Below are 18,976 nucleotides of genomic sequence, written 5' to 3'. Positions count from 1 at the left end.
CCCATCCACCACCACCCAGCTCCCCTTGCAGATGACCCCGTCCACCACCACCCAGCTCCCCTTGCAGATGACCCCGTCCACCACCACCCAGCTCCCCCTGCAGATGACCCCGTCCACCACCACCCAGCTCCCCCTGCAGATGACCCCGTCCACCACCACCCAGCTCCCCCTGCAGATGACCCCATCCACCACCAGCCCAGCTCCCCCTTCTACCACCAGCCAGCTTGGCTTTGCCCTGAGAGTCAGGGTCCCGGGGCTCATGGACCTGCATTGTGAAGCAGCTTCCTTGCTCCTCTGTGTCCTCTCCTATGTGGGGACATGTGGCTGTGCGTTCCTCCCCCACACAGATTGCTGCTCTGCCCATCTACTTCTAGTCCTATATTCCTTTATGCTGGAAGGTTGTAGAAATAAGCCCATTCTGTTCTCAGATGAGCACCTGGGGTATTAGGCCAGCACTCCATCCTGCGGCCTCAACTGGGCATCACTAGTTCCAGACTTACGCCCAGAGAGGTGGGCAGGGTGGGGTGGGACTAGAGGAGGACAGGCCTGGTTAGGGAGGCAGGAGCAGAAGTATGGGAGGAGACCCTCAGCATTGCCGCCATGCTGGGTGGGCAGTACGCTGGATGGTCAACACGCTGGACAACTTGGAGGCCACCAAGGGGCGGTGGTAAGCATGTCTGCTGGGCTCTGGCGGGAGAGCTCAGGGAAGTGGCAGTGGTGAGTGGCAGTGGTACTGGCCAAGGACAAGTGGTGAGGGACCTTGTTGCAGGGACACCTGGAGTGCGTGCACCCGCCTTCTCTGTCTCCAGGACCGCTGCCGAGACCCCTGTGTCCCCCTAGCGGAGAGAGCTCTGGGCCTCAGGGCCGTGCAGACCACAGTGGCCATGCAGACCACAGTGCTGCGCATGCATTTTCCCTGTGCACACGCGGGAGCTTCCCACTGTGCCTGACCCACCGCAGGGGTTCCCTCTGAAACCGAGTCCGAAGCAGGTGCAGGCCCAGGACTGCTCGGCAGAGGGCGGCAAAGCTGCATCCTCTGTACAGCCGAGCCCAGGTTGGAGAGGCTGGCCCTGCTCTGAGAGGAGCTGGGGAAGGCCGGGCTCCAGCACGCAGGCTTTCCAGGGGAAACTCAGTGTGCAGTATAAATAATGAAGAAAACTTGGAAAACAGAAAAACGAAGGGAACACAGTCCATACACCTGCACCCTCTGCTGGTGATTACCTGTGTCCAGCCATGCCCATAGCGGGTAATGCTGTGCCCTCCTGTGTTCGGCTGCTTCTCTGGCTTCCTGGTGCTGGGCTGTCCTCTCGCCCCGGGGTTTCCCTGTGGGGCTCACCCACTGATGGCTCCTGAGCTGATACCCATACCACTGCCTTCTCGTTAGTAAGTTGGGATGTGGCCCACGTGAGCATGAAAACTCGGCGCAGGGCCTTGGTGCGGCCTTCACCACCGTCGGGGTCTCCGTCTCTGCCCCTCTCCCTGCACACAGGCATGCCTGCCCTCACGCCCCCACACAGGCTTGGTGATGGTCAGCACACGAAGGCCTTGTTCCTTTTCCAGGTGTTAATGTTTGTGGGATGACGGGACCACACATCTGTCCACACGAGTGAATACATTTGCAGATAAAACCATAGGGGTGGAATTGCTGAGGCAAATGTGCGGCCATTGGAAATGCCAGTAGACGGTGCCAGTTTGCCTGGTGAAGGCACTGCCATGGAGCTTCTACCCAGTGCCCACAAGTCTGCCTCTGGTTTGTGCCAGCCGGTTCCAGACTCGGTTCTCTGCCATATGAAGGGTGGACAGTGGGGTCTGGTTTGTAAAATGTGCTCTTACTGGTAGAATGAGCTTTTTTGTTTTTAATCCTCACCCAATGATATTTCTCCGTAGATTTTTAGAGAGAGTGGAAGGGACGGGGAGAGACAGAGAGGGAGAAACATCGATGTGAGAGAGACGCATCAATTGGTGGCCTCCTGTACTCGCCCCGATCAGGGCCAGGCATCGAACCTGCACATGTCCTTCACCAGAATTGAACCTAGGACCCTTTAGTTCGTAGGCCGGCGCTTCATCCACTGAGCCGAACTGGCTAGGGGCTAGTATGAGTTTTCATTAGCTGTGTTTCTCTGTAAAGGGCCCATTTATGTCCTTTTTCTAGTTTTTGTCTAGGCTTTTTCTTTATTTTTTTAAAATATATTTTATTGATCTTTTACAGAGAGGAAGGGAGAGAGATAGAGAGTTAGAAACATCAATCAGCTGCCTCCTGCACATCTCCTACTGGGGATGTGCCTGCAACCCAATTACATGCCCTTGACCGGAATCGAACCTGGGACCTTTCAGTCCGCGGGCTGACGCTCTATCCACTGAGCCAAACCGGTTTCGGCGATCTAGGCTTTTTCTTACTGGTTTGGAAGAGCTATAGGAAAAACCTGTTTGTTATATGCAGATGATTGTCTCTCCCCCCCCCCCGCCCCCACCTCATTGGTAGTGCACATAATTTTTTGAATTTGTTCACATAATTTTTTTTCTCTGCAGAGGTTTTAAGTTTGCATGTGGTTGCCCAGGTGGTGTGGCTCAGTGATTGAGCATCGACCTATGAACCAGGAGGTCATGGTTCGATTCCCGGTCATATGCCCAGGTTGTGGCTCTATCCCCAGCGGGGGGGCATGTCGGAGGCAGCCAGTCAATGATTCTCTCTCATCATTGATGTTTCAATCTCTCTCTCCTTCTCCTTTCCTCTCTGAAATCAATAAAAATATACATATGTTTAAAAAATTGTGTGTAGCCAAATCTGTGTTTTCTTTGTGTTTTGTAATTTTTCTATGTTTTTGTAGTACTTTTGTGTCTTTATTTTTTTATTTACATATTAATCTGTTGGGACCTTACAGAGGGAAGTAAACGATTCCTGCTTTATTTTCCTCCCAAACCTGCGTGTTAGGTTGTGTTTACCATTGTGGTGAGGAGACAGTCGGTATCCCAGATGCCTTGTATTTTATGACTTCGGTCACATCAGCTATAACCTGTAGTTCTCTCTCATTGCCTGTGCCCAGGTCCTTTCCCACAATGTTGTTGATGTCGTTGATAGAAAGGCTGATTACAAACTGATTTTCCTTACTGTTCCATTAGAATGTACTCATGTGATATCCCTTTAACCATATCCTCCCGAAATGCAATACCTGTGTAACCATATCCTGTCCTCGGACTATCCCCACTGGCGGCAGCTGTGGTGACTGGACAAGGACTGGGAGTAGGGGTGGGCCTCCCGGGTACAGGGGTGGCACTGGGGCAGGCAGACGGGCATCTCCTTGCTTGAACTTTGCGTTCCGTTCCTCGAGGCTCCTTTATGAGAACAGAGCAGAGGGTTACTGACCTCATCAACACTGCTGTAGTTGCACTCCCGTTTTCCGGATGAGAAGACTGAGGCTGTTAGCTGCCCAAGTTGTGTCTCTACAATCAAAGCTCTAAAGTTCATTGTTCTGTTATATACAGCAGCGCCTTACCTTCTACTTTTCTTGTGAAAGCAACCTGTGCCTGAGTTTGTACCAGGCCTTCTCTGTGGGCTGCTGGGTGCCTTTTGGGTCCACACCCAGGGTTACTGCTGGCACCCAAAGGCGTGGAGGCACCTCAGGGCGGGCTTAGGGCAGGCTCGGGCACTGGGAGAAGCCTGCTGTGCTGAGCAGGAGGCCCAGGGTGGCCAGCCCCACCCTCCCTGCCTGGGCTCAGCTTGGTTGGTTGATTGTTTTAAATGTTTTTATCTTAGGTTCTGGAGAATGTTACTCATCTTTAAGATAAGAACAAACCGCTCGCTGGGTCACATGGACACTCCAGGTTGGCCAGGCCTGCCCTGGGTTAGGCATTCCTGGTACCTGCCCAGGTTCAGGTTGAGCCCTCAGGCTGGATTCACTCTCACTTTGTCATTCGGATGCCTCGTCCCCCTCCCCCGTGGCCAGTATCGACTTGGGTGTGTCCAGATGGTAACATGGGGCCTGACACGCAGCGCCTCGTTCCTGGAAAAGGGCTGTCATTCCCATGAAGTCATGTGCCCCAGGCTTACTCATGAGCAGGATCTCCACCTGCCTCTCGACAGAACTTGTTCCTTCGTTGTTTTTTCTTAGATGTCATGGATCTGTTGTAACAGCCAAGAACATCTACGAGAAGTAAAGATGTCAGGACGTGCATCTCATATAGAACGTCCTGGGCTTACGCCACCTTATCTCTGGGGACCCAGTTAAGGCCAAGGAAGTGCAGCAGCCTGGAGTTTGCTCCATTTTTAGAGCTGGAAGCAGAGAAGCTGTCAGTAGGTCCAGCGTCTCTGACCTACCGCCCTCCCATGTGCGTGCCCTCGTGCCATAGCCCTGACGTCGGGCAGACAGCCGTCGGACTACAAGAGTGGCGCACCTGCCAGCCTGGCACCGTCCGCTCCCCCTAGTGCACATTCCCGCGGGTGGGGTGGAGGTGGGGGGCTCTGTTTGGGTGCTCCAGCCTGTCCAAACGGAATCCAGTGCCACCTGACATGCCAGCTGGCACTACCGAGCTTTCTTGAGGCCCCACGGCTTCAGACACACTGACTGTCTTTGTTCAGCTGGGACTCAGGTCTGGCCAGCATGGGGCAGTGGCTCGCACCCGGTGCAGCGGGCACCATGCTGCGTGTTGGTGGGCCTCCCACCCCGAATGTGCCTGTTGGGGAAAAGGGTTCTGTATCTCGCTCCCAGGGAGGAGATGGCAGTCTGGGGACCAGCGAGGAAGACCCGAGACACTCTGTGTCCTGCAGTTGGGGCCGTGGGCATTATCTGGGTGCTCTGAGGAGCTGCACCTACATATACACCTTGGTTCATAGTTTATTCGGGGGAATAAACCCCCGAATCTCATGTCCCCAGTACCCCTCCAGTGGCCTGGTCCCAGGGGTGCTTCAGCGGGGCCCAGCCAAGGACATGGTGCTGCGGAGACCTGATGGCTATGGGCCCACCTCACACTCTATTCCAGGCCTGAGCCACAGCAGTTCCCCGTGGCCTGGCCCCCCCTCTAAGCTTTGCTTTTCTCATCTGTAAAATGGGACTAGTCACGGGGTCACTGGCATAATGTGCCCAGTGCTCCTAACGGTCAACAGGTTCCTCCAGGTAGTTAGCAATGTCATATGCTAGTGAGTGTGACGGGCTCTTGGCGCCTGGCAACTGATTGCTGCATTTCCTCGTGGGGAGTGGGCAGATGAGGGTCACACGCGGCTACTTACAGGGAGGGGAGAGGAGGGGAGGGGAGAGGAGAGGAGAGGAGGGGAGGTGAAGCTCGGGCCTGCCTGAATGCGGGAAGCACGATGCTCCGAGTTATTCAAGAGAAGATGGGTGTCTTAGTTAGCTCAGGTGGCCATAACAAAGCACCATAGCCCAGGTGGCTCAAACAGGAGGGCTGGTTCCTCCTGAGGCCTCTCTCCTTGGTGTGTAGATAGCCGCCTCCTCCCTGTGTCCTCACATGGTCATCGCTCTGTGCATGTCCGTGTTCTAATCTCCTCTTGTGATAGGGACACCAGTCTTACTGGATTGGAGCCCACCCATGTGACCTCATTTCAACTTAATGACCTCATTAAAGACCCTCTCCCCCAACACCGCCATGTTGTGGGGTACTGGGATGAGGTCTTCCACATGTGAATTCGGGGAACACAGTTTAGCCCATAACAGTAGAGATGTGCAGACAGGCCATGGTGGTGAGGACAGGGTCATGAAGGAAGGGGAGGCCACAGACCTGGGCAGTTGAAGTCACCACAAAGTCAGAGCAGACAGCGCTGGGGGATGGTACAGGAGCTGAGAGGAGAAGGGTGGGCAGTGGGAGGGTCAGCTAGGTGGCTGGTATTTAATGACAGAGCTGGGAACAAAGGAGAAGGTGTGTTGTACCCCACACCTGCTGGAGGTGAGGCTGGGGACATCCCCACGCGGCAGGCGAGGGTGGACAGAGGGCTCTGGGAGCAGGCACGTCTGAAGGGAGTGGGTTTTACTATCCTGGTTGATTCAGTGACGAGGTGGGACCACCACTTGCTCAGACTGGGCTCACCTGCGTCCTCGTGGCTTCCGCCAGCACCTGTGCAGAGGAATTCCAAGCAGTCGGGGACTGTGGGCCTAGCCCAGTGTGCTCAGGTCTGGGCTCGGCAGAAGAGGAGTCTTGGTGCTCTGAGGTGCTCACCCGTTCTCGACAGCTTGTGGCTCCTCCTTGAGTTGCGTGGCCCTCTCTTGTCAGCAAGCTTATGCAGCAGCCCTCCTGAAGGTCATCCTGGGTTTGGGGTGGCAAGGATGGTAGGGGAAGGCCTGCCTGGCATCTTGGGGCAGCCCCGTGGTAAGTGCCAGGCTGTTGCCTCAGAGGGACCCTGTGCTTAGGGCACCCTCCTGACATTGTGCTGATGTGCAGTGTTGTGTCCCCAGCACTGCAGGGCCGCTGCTCCATCTTTCCCTGGGGGCTGTGAGAGGCTGGGGCTGGCCTCGCCCCCAGGTGCAGCCCGGCTGCTGTGGGCACGGTGGCCCATGGGGCGGCAGTGCTGCCTGGCACCGTCAGAACCTGCCCAGTTCTGTTCCCAGGCTTTGTGGGTGGGGAACTTTAGACTTTGTCCTGCGGGAACGGGACGCTCCACTCACTGCACGTGTGCTCTGTCCTCAGGTGCCGAGGCGAAGACGATTTTGCCCAAGAAGGAGAAACTGAAGCTGAGGCGTGAGCGGTGGCTGCAGAGTAAGTGCCTCCCCTGTCTCCTGGCGGTGACATGGCTCACTCATAGCCAGGAGGGCACAGGCTTCCTCGTCCTCTGCACCTTTCGAGGACTGGGGTTGGGGCGCATGCTCAAGGGCTGGCTTGGAACCCCTTTCAAGGCCCCACCATGGCTGGTGGGTGGGGGGACTGGGGCCTCGGCAGCATGCCTGCGATGGCCTGTGATGTGACAGGCAGATGGCCCCAGAGGAGGTGGCTCTGTATGAGTTTCTGCAAGGCCTTGGCTTCTCCCTAAGAAAGTGGTCTCAAGAAGATACTGCACCCAGCTTCTTGCATCTAAAAATGATTGCTTTTAGTTCTATGATGAATTTGTAATTACAGAAGGACACATGCTGGTCGTGAGTCCTTTAGGACACAGAACTGTCTAAAGTGGTAGATGAAGTCATGTCCCTTTGGCGAGTGTCCTTTCAGGCCTTCAGGCACGCACCCGCACAGGGCATCTGGGCGGGGCGTTCTGCGTGATCCCAGGACTCCTGGGTCCCGGGTCTTCTGGGGACAGCAGGGCCTTTCTCTCCAAGTACCTGTCTCTAACGGTGGATTTCCTTCATGCATTGCTGGCTAAACGTCTTGTGACAGGTCAAATGCCACTCTTCCCACTACTTTTGTTTTGGAAAAGATAGTAGTTATTTTTCATGATGCTGAGTATTTGCTAATGTTTTTCTAAATATTTTCTTGTGGAGATAGTTTTGTAAAATTTTTTCCTTACTGTTTTTAGTGTTTTTTTGCTGACTTTCTGTATCCGGGTTCTGCATTCTTTGACTCAACCAACCTTGATTGAAAATGCAGTCACATGCCACTTGATGGGGCAGGTTAGAGAAAGGCCTCATTAGGGAGAACATCACAGAGGCAGTTATACACACCTGAATGGCATAGCCTATACTACACACCTAGGCTGCATGGTACAGCCTCTTGCTCCTGGGCTGCAAGCCTGTATCGGAGATTACTGTACAAAACGGTTAAATCAAGCACAGGAGAAATGACGCCGTCAGAGATGAGCTAAACACCTCATGTATGAGGCTGCTGCAGTGTGACACAGCTACTGTTTTACAGGAAACTTGTTGTTGTTAATCGTCACCCAAGAAAATTTTTTCCATTGATCTTGTTTTAGAGAGATTGGAAGAGAGGGAGAGAGAGAGAGAAACATCAATATGAGAGAGACACATTGATTGGTTGCCTCCTGCATGCACTGGGAATGGGGCCGGGGATCGAACCTGCAACCAGTATATGTTTCCTTGACCAGAAATTGAACCCGAGACCCTCTGGTGCCTGTGCTGATACTCTAACCACTGAATAACACTTTTTTAAAGTAGAAAGAGGATACTCTAAAGTAATGCAGTAGCCCTAGCTAGTTTGGCTCAGTGGATAGAGTGTTGGTCTGCAGACCAAAGGGTCCTGGGTTTGATTCCGGTCAAGGGCAGGTGCCTCGGTTGCAGGCTCCTCCTGGGCCCGGGCCCTGGTCGGGACATATGCAGGAGGCAACCAATTGATGTGCTTCTCTCACATCGATATTTCTCTGTGTCTTTCCCTCTCTCTTCTACTTTCTCTGAAAGTCAATGGAAAAATATCCTTGGGTGAGGATTAAAAGCAAAACAATAAAATAATGTAGTAAATACATAAACCAGTAACATAGTTGTTTATTATCATGATCAGGTATTATGTACTGTACGCAGTTGTATGTGCTGTAATTTTTTAAACACTTTGTCACACGTCTGTTCATCTGTTCATTCATGTCTGCCTATCCATCTTCCAATCCATGTTTTATCTTTGCATTCCTAAGTTAGTGCAGACATCAGTACACTTTCTCCCAAATAATTTGGTAGAATTCAGTATTTGTTTATGGTTCTTTTTATTTTTAGATAAAATTTTCATGCAATTAAATGCAGATCTTAAGTGTGCCATTGAGAGATTTATGACAATTGTACACACCTGTGCAGCCATAATCTCTTCCACTTCAGAACCTCCCCACCCAGAAATCCCATGACTGCCCAGGGGTGACCACTGCGGCTCTTTCTGGGTCGCAGTTTAGGTCCACTGCTCCCGACTTCCTGTGAGTGGGGTCATGTAGGATGTGCTCTTTCTGTGTTTTTAAAATTCATCGTGCTGCATGTGGCTGTGGTCCATGCCGGTCTGTTGCTGAGAAGCGTTTCTTTATATGGACATAGTATTCAGTGCCCACTTTCCTGTTGATGGACACCTGGTCTTTTTTCTCTCTTAGCTGCTATGACTAAGGCTGCTATGAACATTCTTTACAAGTCTTTTTGTGGACATATGTTTTCATTTCTCTTGGGTAAATACTTGGGAATGGAACGCTGGGTCATAGGGTAGTTGTATGTTTAGTTTTACAAGCAACTACCAGATGTTTCTCTAAAGTGGTTGTGCATTTACACTTCTACCAACGACATTGGGAGCGCTGGCTGTGGCATGGCTTTGCTGGCATGTGGTGGCCGTCTGCTCAGCACAAAGTGGTAGCTCATAGTGGGATTCACGTTCACTGCCATGAACCAGCCTCTTCATGTCTTAGCTGCCCGTTTGTGCATCCTCTTCCCTCGAGTGTTTCCTGGGGCTCTTTGCCTTTTGATCTTTGAGCTCTAAGGATCCCAGTGTCCTGCACACCAGTCCTTGGTCAGCTGTGTGTTTCGAAAATAATTTTCTCTCTGACTGTGACTTCCTATTCTTCTAAAAACTTCATCATTTTGGCTTTTATATTTAGGTTTCTGATCCATCTTGAATGTTTGTCTGTGGTAGAGATACCCCCTTCTCCCCCCCATGTGGATATTCAATTGCTTTGGTGTCTTTGTGACACCAAATGGCCTCCTGCTGCTTGTTGTACTTTAGCAGGTCCTCGGCAGCCTGGACGGCTGTACCTCAGAGCAAGTCTTGGACTCAGATATGGAAGTCCTTCTGTCTTAAGATTGCTTTGAATACTCCAGGTCCTTGGCATTTCCCTAAAAATGTTAGCATCGGCTAGTCAATTTCAGAAACCACCATCCCCAACAAAAATCCAGTTGGTATTATGATTGAGATTGCTTTAAATCTATAGGTCAACTTTGGGAGAATTTTTGTTTTAACAATATTGACTCTTTGAGTCCATGGACATGGTATATCTCCCGTTACTGAGACTTTTCTTTAGTTTCTGTCATCAGTGTTATCTAGGTAAAGGTCTCACTTTTTTTTTTTTAATATAACTTTTTTGCTGTTTTATAGTTTTAGAGCTATTATAAATGGAATCTAAATTTTCCAGTTTTTGGTTAGTACGTAAAAGTATTTTTAAATATTAATCTAGTATCCTTTGACCTTGCTAAAATCATATTAGTTCTGGTAGTAGCGTCTTTAGAATTTTCTACACTAATACTCATGTGACTTAAAATAGAGACAGTTGTATATCTTCCTTCCAAACTTTGTTTCAGAGTCTTCTTGTCATCTGACTGCAGTGACTCAAACCTTTGGTGCAGTGATAAAAGCTGTGAGGTTCGTTCCTAGTCTTGGGATCAGGGGCTGAGGCCGTGCTGTGTCCTACCAGCCTGCTTTGCTCAGGAGGAGGAATCCCAGGCACGTGTTGCATAAGGCAACTTGAAGTCAAGTGCTTTGTTTCAGGCCCTGTTTACATGGAACTTCCCTTCAGTTATTTGTAGATGAGCAAACATGGGTGGGAAGTCGGGAGGAATGACAGCGATGTTCTCTTGTCGCCTGTCTTCTGAATTCTGTTATGGGCATGGGTGGGCTTTCAGGGAGCTGGTGCCAGCCATCCTGGGCACCATATTGAAATGCAGGTTTCAGCCCATAAAAATTTTCCGTGTTCAACATAGCCAGTGTGGTTGGTTTTAGAGACCTGATTTGCATATGTTTGCTTCCCCACCCCCCTTTTTTGTTGTTAATCCTTACCTGAGGGTAGTTTTCCATTGATTTTTAGAGAGAGTGGAAGGGAGGGAGGGAGAAAAGGTGAAGAAAGAGAGAGAGAGAGAAACATATGTGTGGGAGAGACAACAATTGGTTGCCTCCCCTGGCCAGGGCCTGCGATAGAACTAGTGTCCCTGGTTGGGTAAGACTCCTGTGGGCTCTGACTGAGGCCGTGTCAGACTTGGGGTTGGTGGGCGGCCGAGCTGGCCCTGCAGGCTGTCGCGGTAGCTGGTGTGTCTTCAGGCAGAGGCCTGCCGTCCACCCCTTCCCTGGTGCACCGACTGCTGGGACTGGCACGGGGTCGCAGTCTCCTCTCCTTGCTCTGCTGCGTGACGAGTGTGGCTAGTGTTTCGCCAGCACAGGTGATACTTACTGCCGGCCTGTCTGGGAGGTCATGTGTCAGACTAAGGCAGGTCCTCTTCTGTGGTTTGTCATTGTCGTTATGAGTGGCACTTGTGGACACTAATGGCCTTCCCCTCTGAAGCAGCCACTGCAGTCGACTGCTGGCAGCTGTCTCCAGGTCAGTCAGACTTGCCTGCCTCAGACACAACCCAGTTGGGCACCACACGTTAATTTAAAAAGCTTTGGCTTTCATTGGTTTGGCGTTTGCTTCCGTCCTCCTGAGAGCCACGGGCTCTGCTTGGTGCTGGTGTGGCGTTGGTGCCCTGCCTGTGGTCCAGGGTGCCACCCTTCCTGTCTCCTTCCCATCTCCTTCCCCTGCCTGAGGCCACCACCCTGAGACCCTAAGGCCCCCGCCCTCCAGGGTGCTTGAGCTCTCGGAAAGAGGCATCTGGTGTGACAAGGTGCTGGGCAAACAGTTTGGCCTTGACTGGGAAGGATGGGAACACCTGGATTGTCCCCTCATAACTCTGGGCTCTGAGGGATGGTATGGGGCTTGGTGCACAAGGATCCAGGAGGGTGGGTCGTCTGTCCCCTGGACTCAGCTATCTGGGGCCAGGAGAAAACGCTCTCTACACAGGGCCCTTTGGGGAGGGGGGCGGGAATGTGTCCCTGATTGGGCTTGGTCAGGGTGGGCCATCCAGAGCTTGTTCTGGCCATCCTGGGGCTCTAGGGCGGTCAGTGCTGCCTCGGCTGCAGGCTGGGAGAGGAGCTGGCCTTTGGGAAGCCTGCCAGGCACTTCTCCCTGGTAGATGAGTGGTGTCGGTTTCTGGAAAGTCGCCTCTTGAAAACGCCTGTTAAGGTCCTCACTTTCACACACTTGCTGGGGGCCCTGTGCCTGCACACTTTCTCTGCACTAATCAGTGGGCTGTCCCTGTGCCTGCACACTTTCTCTGCACTAATCAGTGGGCTGTCCCTGTGCCTGCACACTTTCTCTGCACTAATCAGTGGGCTGTCCTGAGTTTGTCCTTGTGCACGGGGTTTCCCAGCCAGGACCCTGTGCTGTGCCTGCTCTGTGCTGGTCGTTGCCCCCTGCATCCGCCCTGCAGGGCTGACGTCAGCCGCAGCGCTCTGAGGGCCCTGGCCATGGAGTCACAGGAATGCACAGAGGGAGCAGGCCGCTCCCTTCACCGGGCACTGGCTGCCTCCCTCCAGGGGCACCTGGTGCTCTGTGAGGAGCTGGCTGTGAATTGTCCTGGTCCTTTGTCAGGAAGGGGGTTTTAGTTCCCGGTTAGATCTGATTCAGTCTGCACCTCATTATTTATAGCCCAACCAACCAGGGTGAGATGAGTGTCAAGCTCAGGTCTCACCCCAAGCCCATCACTGTCCTCATTTCCAAGCGATTGCAGTAGCAGAGCCTTTTTATAAATGAGAGAAACCTGGTGCAGAGCCAGTTAAAGATCAGTTAGCACAGGTTCAGTTAGCAGAGCGGCCTCTGGCCCTCCTCAGGCCCATCTAGGCTGCCAGTCGGGGGCCTGGCCCCTGCATCCCTGGGGAAGGGAGGGCCTTTGTGCAAGATCAGCATGCCCACCAGCGAGCCAGCATTTTCCACAAGCCACACTGGAAATCACATGTTTTTTATTAGCAATTTTTAGCATGTATTTTATTAGCAATTTTGAAATAAATATATTTTTAAGTGGAAATCAAATTGCAAGGCCATGCTCCATTCAAGCCCTGCCCAAACCTCTTTCTAGGGCACAGGCTGCTGCCTGCCACTGACCTCAGCCTCGCCCTCTAGCTCTTCTACACCCTGCTCTGCCCTGCCACCTTCTCCTCGGTCCCGCTGCCTCCTTCCCAGGGCTGTGAGACCCCCGCAGCACTCGGCCCTTCACCCATTTCGGTGTTAGGAAGCTGGCTCCCCTCTCCCCAAACTGTCACCTCTTCCCACAGGGACTCTCCCTTCATGTGCATCCCCAGGAGGCGCTCGGGGAGCGAGCAAGAATGGGATGCGCTCACCACCTCTCTGTGACTGTGTGGCTCTCCGCAGCGCGCCTAGGCCCTGTGACCAAGTCCCTTTTCAAGAGGAAAAGTCCTCCATGTCTCATCATCAGCCCTGTAATTTAAAAGCATAGCTCTGTGATTAGGGGAGAAATAGCTCGGAGCCAGCCCGCCCCCCAGTTCCCAGGCGGCTTGGAAGTGCCAGCCAGCCAGAAACGGGGGGCCTGCCATGGGGAGGAAGGGAGCAGCCCAGACCTGGGCTCAGACGGCTGGGCTCCTCAGCCTTCTGCTCCCTCGCTAACTCCTTATTTCCCTTCCTCAGAAATCGAAGCCATAAAGCTGGCTGAGCAGAAGCTCAAGGCGGAGCGGAGGCGGCGGGCCACGGTGGTGGTGGGGGACCTGCAGCCCCTCCGGGACGCCCTCCCTGAGCTGCTGGAGCTGGAAGCTGGTGCCCGGCGGCCACACACCCGAGGGTGAGTGTCCATCTTAGCTACCCGGAGAGCTCCAAGCTGCGATGGCTCAGCTTCGAGGGAGTCAGCCCAGCCAGGGGTTCTCCACTGGAAAAACGTCCAAGAGCCGAAGCCCAGACCTGCCAGGACAGCGGGGCTGGCACCGTGGGTGAAAGCCCCGCCCCATGCTACCGAGTGAGGGATTTACCCGCCTGGCTTTGTCTGTAGTGTCCTTAACTCCTGGGAAGCCCGTTGGGGAGGAAGTCGTGCCTGTCTTGGGAGCTGCCTACCAGGCCCTGAGGCTGGGGAGGGTCCTGCTCCCTCTTGCCTCCCACTGACGAGACACGTTGGGGCTGGGAGGACCTGCAGGAGGCCTCAGCCCACCTCCCATTCTACTTTAGTAACTAGTAACGGGGCGGGGGGAGGGGGGGTGGAGATCCAGAGCCCTAAACCTCCGGCCAGCAGGGCTATGCTGGACCCTATTTTCTGGACCTCCCAGCGCATGGCCACCTTCTGGGGGCTCTGGCTGGGGGAAGGGAGCCCTGAGCCCAGTTCTGCACATGCAGGCCTGGGAGAGCTGTGGGTGTTCAGCAAGGGACCCACACCCAGGTGGACACAGGGACTGGGTCAGTGGCTGGAAGAGCAGAGCACCGTCCTGGACAGGCAGAGTTGGGACCACGTCGGGCTGAGCCAGGGTGACAGGAGCATGCGGTGCAGGTGCTGCCCTGGGTGGGCCAGAAATGCTTTTCATTCCTACTTTAAAAGAAATCCCAATTAAAGATGAGGGCCTCTGACCTGGAGCTGAGTTGGCCAAGACTGGGCAGTTTTTATCCCTCACCCCTCGCCTGGGTCCTTCGCCGCGAAGCCTCATGCTCCCAGAGTCTTCCTTAGGGGAGGGTGCTGGTCCCGCACCATCCCAAAGCCTTCCTGTGGCTGCAGCCTCAGAGATGGGCTCTGGCAGACAGTCCAGGTGACTGGGCGTGGCCCTGACTTGGTTCTCTGTCCACAGGACAAGCAGCAAGCCCCGGCCAGCGGAGCTCAGCCGGATGAGCGCGGCGCAGAGGCTCCAGCTCCTGTGAGTACCGCCCCCACCGCAGTGAGGCTCAGGCCAGGGCCCCCAACCTCAATCCACTCAGGTGCCGGGGGCAGCTCAGCCAGGCCGCCTCTGGGGCACAGCCTGGTTGGCGTGAAATAGCCTGTTTCCAGGGGGAGGTCAGGAAGCCCCTTCCCCTGGGTGGGGAGGGGAGCAGCTGCTGGCTCTCAGGGGCTGCCCTCGGGCCCCGGTCCTGGGTTTGGGGTGGGGAAGACGTCCCAGATATTGTCACCTGGTTCAGGTAATTACTCATCCAGTGGGGTTCAAGTTCTCCTGTTAACAACCAGGAAAGCTGGGGCCTGGTGGCATGGTGTGGCCTTGCCCACAGTCACACATGCAGGGTAGAGCACAGGCTGCCCCCCCAACCCCGCACCCTCCCCCCCACACACACACCACATACAGGTCATTCCTACCACAGCAGGCCCATGTGGACTTGTCCTGGAGCTGCCACCTGAGGTTTCTGGCTGGGCCACCTCTGCTTTGGGGGCAGAGGTGTTGTCCCCCAGGAACCCCTAGCCAGGGCAGCAGGGACCATGTCTGGGCTTCAGGGCCTGCAGAGCTTGAGCTGCCCAGCGTTTCCAGGAAGTGGGATGACCGTGCGTGCACCCAGGGGCCGGCTGGGTTCAGAGACAGGCGTGTAGGGAAAGCAGCCTGCACTGTGGACTCGGGCTCAGGGCTCCTGCAGGAGGAAAGGATCACCTCCCTTCTCTGTTGTGAGGCAGCGGTGCCGCCTGGGGCTGTGGGCGCACAGAACTCCTGGCCCTTCGTTCCTGCAGTGGCCGCGTCTATTTTGGCAGCGCTAGAGGGAGGGCGCGCGCCTCTTATGTAAGGCTGTGTGTCTGCAGGGTGTGTGCAGGCTGCTGCCTCCCTGCATTTGGCAGCCTTTTGCTTTTAATAGCAGCTCCTTGTCAAGGTTGGGGACGAGCCTAGAGTCCCCTCCCTGAGGAAGGGGCAGAGAGCCTAACACCGTAACCCCATGGGTGGGCCCAGTGGCTCCAGGGTCACTGTGTGACCATGAGGAGGCCCAGGGCAGCTTCTCCTCTCCTACCCAAAGCCCTGCTCAGCCCTTAGCCCCCTTCTTTGCTGGTGTCCCCCCCTGTGGTGATTCGGCCTCTCCTGTCTAATCCAGGGTTCAGCCTGCCCTGCGGTGCCTGGGTGTGGGGTGGCCCAGCCGAGGAGGGTCCTGGGTGCTGAATATTCGTCCCACCGCCCCAGGGGCGTGGATTCTGCTGACCTCCAACCTCAATTTTTCAGTGAGGAAGAAAGGGCTCGCTTCCGGGACCTACTGGCCAGTCCCTCCTACAGAGCGAGCCCCTTGCAGACCATTGGGCAGCAGCTGGCCCGGCAGATGCAGCTGGACGGCGGTGGCCTGCTCTGACCTGGCCTGGGGTGTGCCGTGAGCTCCAAGGATGCACATGAGGTGCCAGAGAGGGCCGACTCCTCGCCATTATCACCTGGATCCTGGAGGCAGCCTCCTCGGCCCTCCTGCCCCCTCTGGAGGGTGAATAAACGCCGCATGAACTCAGGCAGTGGGACCACGCTTCCTTCTGTGCCTTGGCTGTCCCGTGAGCAAGACAGTTATTGTTATAAGTCCCGGGTTTGAAGGTTGGGCTCTAGAAGCATTGACTTAAACCTTCAATCTGAGGATGTGGAAGGGAGTGGGTGCCTTTCTCAGACCTTCGGGAATGAGATGGGGTTTGTGCTGTGCGGGGACCAGCTGATCATGACCTCAGGGGCAGTGGAGGATGTGGCTCAGGAGGGTGGGCCCTGGGTCCTCTGCTCGAGGTCCCTGGTCACTGGTTGCTGAAATTGCCTCGGAGCCTTGGCTGGTGTGTGGGGCCCACCCTCACACGGCTGGATGATTGGACTGATGGCTGCGTCGGGGTTGCGTGTGGCCACCTTCCCGGCATCCAACATGTCGACGCATCATGTGCCAGCCCTCAGAGGGTCTCAGACCCCATGTGTGCTCCACGCACTGGCTTTCTCCAGGTTTGTCCTGGACAGGGGGGTGCACGGAGCCCATGCAACATCAGCCAGTGGGGTGCACCCCTCAAGGTCCTGTGCTGCTTGAAGCCAATTCTTGTACAAACGGCGGCTGTGCTGCTTCTGGAACGTTCCTTGTGCAACGATAAAGCCGGTGCCGGCAGTCTGGGCTGAGGTCATTGTGCTGAGACATGGGGGCTCAGCCCCTCCATGCTTCCATGGGCTCTTGCCCGATGACTGGGGTTTTCCAGGGTGCCTGCTTCCAGGATATCGGGAGAGCCAGCTGGCTGGCGGAGATAGCAGAACGCCGGCCTTCCGGGTCTTTCTCTGATGTATTCCTAGGGCAGCTGGTCCCCTGCTCCTGGACCTGAGACAGCGCGTCTGCATGAAGAAAGACTCGGCCAAACTGTTTTCTTCTAAAGATGTTCAAATAATGTTGGTTAAAATGACAATTACATGCATATTCCTAATGTTGGCCTGTGTTTCTTAAGTTTTTCTTAAGATTGGAGACATCTTAATTGTAAGATTCTTGGTACAAAAACAGTGATTACTTGTGTTTCTGAGCCCAAGTGTTGTTCCTGGTGCCAGAGGCCTTGGACCATGGAGTCTCCGTGGGGCCTCACGACAGGCCTGGAGCCTTACCCTTACTGTCCCCTGTATCCAAGGGGTGGCCCTGGGAGCCAGGCGGGCTGGGCACTGGCTAGGACCTTCTCTCCGAGGGGAAACTGAGGCGCAGAGAGGAGGAGGCCCCCCACTCCGGTGACAGGCTGAGTGGTGGCCGGGCTCTGGGAGCTGTCAGTGCTTTCCCCGATGCCGCCCTCAGAGCTTCCTGATGCCCCTTGACCACCACTTGCACACTTGAGCTCTGCCCTCAGTTTAGGTCAGCACGGAGCTCAGGGTGCCCTGGGAGGAATGCATTCTCCCTGCCTTTGTGCCTGGGCTTCTAGCACAGCGGTGATCACTCCCACCTCAGCGTCTCTCCTGGGCTGGGGAGCCGATTCTAATTACATCACAATGTTTAATTAGAGGACCCAGTACCATCAGCCCTCTGGCTGCTGGGCTCCCTCGGGACCAGCCGCAGCCTTCCCTCTGCCTCCTGCAGGTGCCCCCCCTCCCCCACGGCTAATGTGCCCCTCGTCTTCTGGCCTGTCACCTGGCAGGACCCATCTTCAGCTCCGTCTCACTCATTCAGGGAGACCCGGGTCTATCCAAGTGTATTTTGGGCCCCAGCCCTGGGGCCAGGGTCAGCCTGGAGCTGCGCCTCCTAACGGGCCTCAGGGGCTCCAGGATCATGTGCTGCCTGTTTGTGTCTTCTGCCTGATGAGAAGACACTAGCACAAAGGTAGCCCTGCTCCCCTCCCACCTCTCCAGTTTGGGGAGGGTCAATGTGTGGGGTCAGCTCTGCATCCCCCCGGCAGCCTTTAGACCAAGCCCAGAGCGCCTGATCCACAGGCTCCCCAGAAAGCCTACCCTTTACCCATATGGACGTCTTTTCCAAAAATAGTCCTTTGCTCCTCAAAGTGCAGTCTGAGTGGCATCTTTTAGCTCTTTGTTGTATAGGTGTTAGGCACGGAGAAGCCAGAGAGGAGTTTAAGGCGGTCCTGCGAGTCCAAACCTTCAGGTCCCACCCCAGCCCCACCGAGGAGGCACAGGCATTCCCTCCGCCCCTGGAGTGTTTCCAGGCAGCTCAGAGGCAGGATTCCTAAGTGCGACCACAGGCCCCGTATCAAACCAAACAACACGAACGACAGTGTCTTATTGTCGGTCTTCTGCCTCCACGTCGTGTGAGTGTCCCATTTCTTGGCTGTTGTTGGGGTCACTTCTCCATGTTCAAGTCCCTCGGAGCACCTGACTCCGCCTGCCATCCGTCAGCTGGCTTTCTTCATCTCATTTGATTTTTAGGGATTGCTTCTTATACATTCAATTTTGTTCTATAATTATGTGAAGTGTTACATGGTATCAGAATGTCAAGCCTACAAAGTAAAATGCAAACCTCTCTAATAGTGCCGGACAGTTAGGAATTATGGTTTTGTCCTATTCTGGGGGAGTTCCCATTTGAGAACAGCCCTTGTTGCACCTAAAGGGGGTGTCTAGGTTTGCTTCCAAAGCCTGGGGTCCCCCTCCTCACTGGATAAGGATGGCAGGCCGTGGGTTGGGGGCCAGAGAAACCGGGGTCCACCCCATGCCCCGTCTGAGGGGCCTGGTCAGTCGCTTGGGCACTGGATCCTCCGTTTGTGTAGCTGAAAAGAAATACCCACTGTTGGAAATAAGACTTGGGTGAGTGGTACTGGACACCCTGCCATGTCCAGCACCAGTCCCCACTCCTGGTGCCCAGGCAACCTCACACCCTTACACCAGCCCCTCGGGGATCCTGGGCAGCCCAATCCCAAACAGGAATGATGGGAAAAAATGTACTGGGATTAAATGAGGAAGAATGTGGAGGGAGGGAAAGAGGGTGGGAGGGAGGGAAGACAGCACC

At 54.7% G+C, this 18,976-nt stretch overlaps 1 protein-coding gene across 1 annotated transcript in view; it reads left to right on the top strand.

The window, feature by feature from the left end:
* SLX9 (SLX9 ribosome biogenesis factor) overlaps positions 1-17,422 on the top strand; it is a 34,834-nt gene extending 17,412 nt beyond the window's left edge. The window contains exons 3-6 of the mRNA XM_070403664.1: positions 6,634-6,702; positions 13,295-13,445; positions 14,431-14,496; positions 15,769-17,422. Coding sequence (XP_070259765.1) covers positions 6,634-6,702; positions 13,295-13,445; positions 14,431-14,496; positions 15,769-15,892 — 410 coding nt within the window. The 3' untranslated portion in view covers positions 15,893-17,422. The remainder of the gene's footprint in view (positions 1-6,633; positions 6,703-13,294; positions 13,446-14,430; positions 14,497-15,768) is intronic.
* The last annotated feature ends 1,554 nt before the right edge of the window (positions 17,423-18,976 follow it).

The sequence above is a fragment of the Myotis yumanensis genome, unplaced genomic scaffold (assembly GCF_028538775.1).
Source record: "Myotis yumanensis isolate MYYU_CA2020_CCGP unplaced genomic scaffold, mMyoYum1.0.hap1 SCAF_2, whole genome shotgun sequence".
Lineage (NCBI taxonomy): Eukaryota > Metazoa > Chordata > Mammalia > Chiroptera > Vespertilionidae > Myotis > Myotis yumanensis.
This window is presented reverse-complemented; position numbering and strand designations above follow the sequence as displayed.